General features: G+C 35.1%; 1 protein-coding gene across 2 annotated transcripts; it reads right to left on the bottom strand.

Moving 5' to 3' along the window:
* Positions 1 to 505: 505 nt before the first annotated feature.
* On the bottom strand, positions 506 to 2,535 carry LOC145074800 (heterogeneous nuclear ribonucleoprotein 1-like). Of its 2 annotated transcripts, XM_079021123.1 has the most exons (6): positions 2,326 to 2,535; positions 2,185 to 2,225; positions 1,948 to 2,111; positions 1,571 to 1,670; positions 1,324 to 1,493; positions 506 to 1,211 (listed from the first exon to the last, which is right to left on the bottom strand). In XM_079021123.1, the coding sequence occupies exons 1-6, from the start codon at positions 2,367 to 2,369 to the stop codon at positions 636 to 638; spliced, it is 1,095 nt and encodes a 364-aa protein (XP_078877249.1). In that variant the 5' UTR covers positions 2,370 to 2,535; the 3' UTR covers positions 506 to 635. The 2 variants fall into 2 exon arrangements, with proteins under 2 accessions (XP_078877249.1, XP_078877250.1); XM_079021124.1 differs by lacking the exon at positions 2,185 to 2,225 and having other exon boundaries at positions 2,326 to 2,534.
* Between the last annotated feature and the right edge of the window lie 4,690 nt (positions 2,536 to 7,225).

The raw sequence follows: 7,225 nt of genomic DNA, 5'->3' as shown, positions 1-7,225 counted from the left end.
CCTGGTTTAAATGTTCATCCCTATTTGTTACCTATATAGTTAAATTTTGTATTAAGTTGTTTTGTCGCATTAAGCTTATAAAACTCATGTAAAAGGTAAGAGCATATATCTTTGTATCAAACGAATTGACCGACCGGATTAGATAAAAGCTCTAACTAGACCCAATCATATATTCATAGTTAATATCAAACAACCACCTCCCATGTAGATTTATATATAGATGAAGGTGATGCTAAGTGAACAGTTAAATAGTTTTCTTTTGATACATTATTATGGTTCAAATTATCCGTAGCATAGTGAAAAAACGTATCAGTAAATGTTATATTTTGTTATTGCAGGTGTATGAAAGAAACAATTGTTAAAACATATTTTACAATTTCCATCACTAAACTGTTCTAAAGTCCAAAACCATTAAGCAATGAATCAAGCTCTAATAGGAACCAATACTAAACACTAAACTCGACATAATTTGTAAAAAAAATCATTATGTCAATCACAAAAGAGCTAATTAACAAACATCTAACATAAAAAAATAATAATAATAATAATAATCCCAATACAGAAAAATTACACATCCACAAAATCATCAATTCATTGTACCTAAAATAACATCATGCACTCATGAATCTTGGTCCCTACCTACCATAAGGATGATACCGACCACCGCCGCCGCCGCCGCCGGCACCACCATAACCTCCCCTGCTTCCATACGGTCCTCCCACTCCACCATAACCTGAACCCGCACCGGATTCATAACCACCGCCGCCGCCGCCACCCGGACCACCGCCATAACCCCCATAACCTCCATACCCACCACCACCACCACCTCGGCCATACCCACCAAGCCCACTCCCGCCATATCCTCCACCACCAAACGAACTAAACCGACTAGAGTACCCAAGCGGCGGCTCACCACCACCGCCGCCCCTGTAACCACCATAATCACCGCCATAGTCACCATAACGGCTGCTAAATTCGCTACCGCTAGGCCCATATCCACCATAATCTCCAAATCTACTCGAAAGCCCTCCAAGCGACCGGTAAGGAGGACCATAACCACCACCACCGCCGCCGCTGCCGCCATAACCACCGTATGAATCACCGTACCCACCAAAACTATCGCCGCCATACCCACGTCCCCGCGGTTCACTACCATATGACATGGGTCCCGGATTTGACGCCTTCTTTGGCTCTGCCTTCTTGATCTCAACCTAAAACAATAAAACTTTTTTTTAACTTAATGCAGAAATAACAGACTTAATAAAAAAAATAAAAATTAAAAATTAAACATCATTTATCCTAAAAAAAATAAAAATAAATAACCTGTGTGCCATCCATATCAATCATATTTCCATCAACGAGAATTGTATCAACAACTTGTTCACTATCAAAAACAATAAATCCAAATCCACGAGAGCGTTTTGTTGCATGATCACGAATAATCTCATGTTCAACAACTTTTCCATATTTTGAGAAGAATCCTTTGAATTCATCTAATTATATATAGAAAGAAATAGATAAATATTAAGAAATGAAGTGATGTAAAATTGTAAATAAAAGAAATGCTAACCTTCGGTGACTGATGTTGGAATCCCACCAACGAAAATCTTTTTTGTTTTGAAATCCTTCGACTCACCAGACCCTTTTGGAATGGTTCTCTTGATTTCAACCTGCAAAATGTTTATTTGAATATAATCAGTGGGAAATTTTATAAAATATTTGAGCTAGAAACTACGCATCAAGAGCCTAATTCAAGAACTAAAATTTTGGCATTATTTTCATCGAACATGGAACTGGAAGTTAAGTTAAAGCTCTATATCCCTCTACACATTCAGACATTTACAATGTAGCCTCAAAATCATGTATTTAATCTATAGATCCCACAATGCCATTGCGAATTGAGAATGTAATTAACAAATTTAACCTAAAGAAAGTGAATTCACTCACTTGTTTCCCATTAATGACATGAGTTTCGGCAATAACAGTGTCAACGACAGAAGGATCCGCATATGTGATGAACCCAAAACCCCTTGGTCGACCAGTTTGTCGATCCTTCATGATAACCGAATCTGTAAGATCTCCATACTTTCCAAAGTACTTAACGAATTCATCTGTTACATGAAGATATATCAAATCAGATACGAACAATTGCATTTTCTGATAACAAGAAGATTGGGGGATAACCTATAGTAGTATCTTTCGCTAAACCCCCGATAAAAATCTTCCTGTAACCATTCAAGGGACAAAAATTTCAAGCTTTGTATCATTGTGTAAATGTAAAAGATAAAACTAATTGTGCAGTTATAGAAGTGGAGAATGACGAACCCTGGACTGGCGCCGTCGCCAAAGTCAGGGCGCTTGGAACCCATTGGAAATGATTTCTTGAATCGAAGATTTTGTGGTTAAATTCCGTGACAATATGAAGGTCGAAAGTGGTGTTCTTCGCGTTGTTGTTGGGGGTTTTTACGATTGGGAAGAAGAAAGAGCTAGGGTTAGGGCTTTACCAATAAGATACGGATTTGAGGATGCATTAACAAATTTATATCGTATATTAGAGGCAAAACAAAATATAGAAAATGAAAACCTATATTATTGGTCATGAGTTACGTGGAAAATTGTTATTTTTGTTTAGAAAAGTTTGTAACAAGAGTTCTAAAGTTTTCATTTTACTGTGACTTGGGTCTAAAATGTTTAATGACGGATTTGCTCATTATTATTGTATTTTTTATTTTTCTTTTATTACGAGATTGTATAAAACAATTAAAAATAAAATCTCTCTCTCTCTCTCTGTGTGGAAACTTGCAGGTCGGATTATCCCTTCATAAACACCCAACAAACACACAAGCACTTCCTATTAAGATGTTCGTCAAGCATGCATATATTCTTGTAAACCCCAATGTCTCTCTCTGCAATTTGAAATAATCTGAACTTTTTTCCTTAGCCCTTAGGTCTATGGATTTAGGGTTTTAAATGGTTTGGTATCTTCAAAAAACAACAACAAAAACTATCTAATTTCTTGTTGCGGTTTGGATCTCAAATGAAAATGGTTCAAATCTGGAGGCAGGTTTGCTAAACAAGAAAACCTTATTTCTGTTCTTGTTACTGGATTTGTGGTCGCCAGCTATCTCACCTCTATTGCCTCCGTAAGGCTCTCCGTCATCGCCCCCGTTTGGAGCTCTAAATCTATGTTTACTGGTTCGTTTTCGTTTTTTTAGAACATCAACTATGGGGGGAAGAATGAGCCACGGACGAAGACGATGGTGTTCCAGATCTGAAACGAGGGTTTGCAAGCTCAAAACAAGAAGGACGACCGGAGAAAGAGGATTATGGATTCGGTGGTCGTTCGACGACAGATCGAGTGCTAAATCGAGTTTGGCCCTTTACACTCATCTGCAGATCAACTTCGAACAACACAAGGTATGTGTGATTTAATCAATGGCGCACAAAAAACCTCATGTGTGTGGTTTGTTCGACCGAAAGCAATGACACACAAACATGCAATGTGTCAATCGCAAACAGAGGGGATGAGCACGAGAGATCATGAGAGAAATTAGTTGCATTAAGTTTGTAGAGAGAATAAGAAGATGCGGGCAATAAAGGGTTTGACCTCAAAATCTGAAATTGAAGAAGATGATGGTGGTATTTATTTTTGGGATGTGTTGAGAGAGAGAGAGAGAGAGAGAGAGAGAGAGAGAGAGAGAGAGAGAGAGAGAGAGAGAGAGAGAGAGAGAGAGAGAGAGAGTATTTTTTATTTCTGTTATAAAAAAATTATAAAAAGAAAATTATTTTTTTAATCAGAAAAGTATCTAATAAAATAAAAAACTAAAAAAAGAAAAAAGTAAGAGCAAAATCATCATTATGAAAAAGTTCAAAACAAATTGGACCAAACTTGCAACAAAAAGAAAAATTTGGACCTATAATGCTAGTCTAAACATTTTTGGACCAAAGTGTCAATTTTCGACATACCACATGGACCATTTGTTTAGTTTAGTTTATTATATATTGTGGATTGTAGAGGTGCATTCAAATAAATTCTTTAATTTTTAGAAAAAAAAAATGTATAATATTATTTTTTCTCGTATCATTTTTATCTAAATTTACGATAAATCTTATAAGTCTATTCTATTTAAGTGATATAACAATTATGGTTAGATGACGTCAATGATTAATCTCATCTTTTTGTATTTAGAGTTAAAATTTGTTAGAAATGTAATGTGGCTAATGATATGACCGATGACCGAGTTTAACTTTTTGATACGTTATAAGATATCAAATAAATGGCATGAATAACTTTTATAGTTTGTTTTAAATGGTCATTGGTTTTAGAGTAAATTACACGAATGGTCCCAATGGTTTGGGGTAATTTACGCACTTGGTCCCTAATTTATTTTTTTAACTCGAAAAGTCCCTATTGTTTGTTTTTGTTACGCACTTGCTCCCTACTTTTTGTTTTTGTTACGCGATCGGTCCCTATCTTACCTAAAAAAACTATTATTTAAATAGGAAAAAATGGTAGAATAGGTAAGGTAAGGTAATGAGGGTTGGGGTTGGGGTGTATTTATTTAAATATTTTAAAAAATCAAGGGCAAAATAGTTTTTTTAGGTAAGACATGGACCAAACGTGTAACAAAAACAAACAGTAGGGACCTTCCGAGTTAAAAAAATAAATTATGGACCAAACACGCAAATTACCCTAAACCATAGGAACCATTCGTGTAATTTACTCTTGGTTTTATTTTATTTTTTGTATTTTAAATCCTTAAAGTAACAAATAAAGAAAAATACCGGCAATAGTCAAAAAATAGGGGTGTTTTTAAAATATAGACAAGACAAAAATAGACATTTCCGGATATAGACATGTATTTCGCGGAGATAGCTCCACGGAATCTCCTGTAGCTCCGTGGAATGGATCTTGAGTTTTTTTTTTCACATCGATTCTTCGGGGTTTATATTACTTCCCCAACTAATTATTTTCAAATAAAGATTATAATAGTATGATAATCTTTTCTTAAAAATAATTAGTTGGGGGAATGAATCTAAACCCCGAATAATCGATGTAAAAAAAAAAACTAAAGATCGGAGCTACCTCCGCGGAATGGATCTTTAGTGTGTGTTTTTTTTAATACATTGATTTATTTATAATTTTGTCATTCCGTGGAGCTATAGTAGATTCCGCGGAGCTCCGTGGAATGCATGTCTATATCCGGAAAAATCCATTTTTATGTATATTTTTTACTATTGCCAGTATTTTCCCAACAAATAACATGTAAAAAATAATAATATATGTTTTTTTAGTTTCACCGGTTAACTACACCAAATGTTTGAATGAGAATGTGTCTACTTGGCAATTTTGTCCACCAAGACTACACATGGGTTATTTACTAATTTAAAATCTTTTAAATTGATAAAATATTAAACAACACATATATTGTATTTCTTCATGTCTCGTCTTCCTCACCTTTCGAAAATTCTTCCAAACCATGAGCCTTTAATTTATCATCAAGTTTCTTCGTGTTTTTAATCCTTAATATTATTGAATATATCTAAATATCTTTTTTCCGTCTTTTATTTGGGTTCGGTAATTACTACGAGAATGTGAATCTATCAACGATATATGTAGATTCATGATGGAGACCTTGAAGCTGATATCGATACCAACAAGTATGAAAACTCGGCTGACCTTGCTCAAAAGTCGAAAACCCCGATGGTCGAACCAATAAAGAATCAATAAAGTTGCAGTGTGCTATTAGGAAAATAAAGTAGTTTAGTCAGTTGCATGTTGTTGTTGGACTGCTTGTTTGTTTATCTGATATATGGGTGTAAATAAGTTGAGTCAACTCATGAGATACTTGAGACCGACTCGAAAAATACTCGAAATCGACTCGGCTCAAGTTGAGTCGAGCTCGAGCTCGAGCTACTTGAGTACATTATCGATTCGACCTTGAGTTTTGGAATATTCAGGTCGTGAAGTTCGCAAGCTTAATTGAGAATTATTACATTTACATTATCACCCTTTAGTTTGGTCATATTTACATATTATAGAGTTGAATCAAGTCGGGTTCACAAAATTAATCGCATTTATACTGTAATTTAATGTAATTTTATTTTCTTAGTAGTTAATCGAGTCGAGCCGAGATCAAAAGTGTCGATTATGTTATCGAGCTCAAGCTCGAGCTTGAAATTAAGGCTCGAGTTGAGTTCGAGCTCAAGTTATTTATTCGAGTCAAGTTTTGAGCTTGGTAGTGCCCGACTCATATCGGTTACACCTTTAATCTTCGACATATTATGTTATGAGTTGAGGGCGGTCCAACTATGTGTTAAAGGCCAAGATAATTTGGGGGGGGGGGGGGGTCAACTTTGTTTTGGAGGCTAAAGGGGCGGACAACTTTGTGCTGAAGGCCAAAGGGGGGGACCAACTTTTTGTTGAAGACCAAGGGGTGGACCAGCTTTATGTCAAATGCCATTATTTGTATGCATTGTATGTATATTGTTGTTTGTGGTATATTTAGGGAACGCGCTAAGTTTTGTGTTTATGGTTGTGAATTAAATGTTTTCAGCTACTTCTTCGAATCGTGTGAATGTGAAGGCGTGACTGTACACACACATCAACAATATTGTGATTTAAGATTTTGTGATGTTTTTCTTTATTACTCTAATTTGGGATTATGGTTTATGAACAAATGGTTTTATCTTCATTATAACTTTATGAAAATGGGTATTCATCTTAGCTTAAAAATGAAAATTTTATTGTGAAAAGTGGGAAGTTACAATGTTTGAATAAAATACTCTCTGTAATAATTAAAACATGAAATGTGTATGTGATACTAACTGGAAATTACAATCAAAACCATGTCTTAGTGAACAGTTTCATTGATATAAATGTTACAACATGGGGTTAAGAAGAATATGAACCTAATTAAAAAAATCATATCATTTGGACTTAGAGTAAAAACATTTATGTAGGAAAATGACAATGGATACAAGGCTTACTCGACTCGCGTAGAATCAAGGTATAATCCATACTCAGATCGTGTGGACATGAGATTTCAAAACATAACAAGGTGCATGAATTTGCACTAACCAAGTTAGGTCATGACAAAAATCCATGTGGTTCTCATGGTTATGATGAGTTGTTCAAATTTTTTAGTGGACAATAGTTAGAGGTGGTGCTAACTACATACTATCTATGAGTCCATGTCTTTGGATTTATGGACCATTGAACATT

The sequence above is a fragment of the Lactuca serriola genome, chromosome 9, assembly GCF_051521515.1.
Source record: "Lactuca serriola cultivar US96UC23 chromosome 9, Lser_US96UC23_V15, whole genome shotgun sequence".
In the NCBI taxonomy this organism is placed as follows: Eukaryota; Viridiplantae; Streptophyta; class Magnoliopsida; order Asterales; family Asteraceae; genus Lactuca; species Lactuca serriola.
Note: the sequence above shows the minus strand (reverse complement) of the source record. Positions and strands in the feature narration are given on the sequence as shown.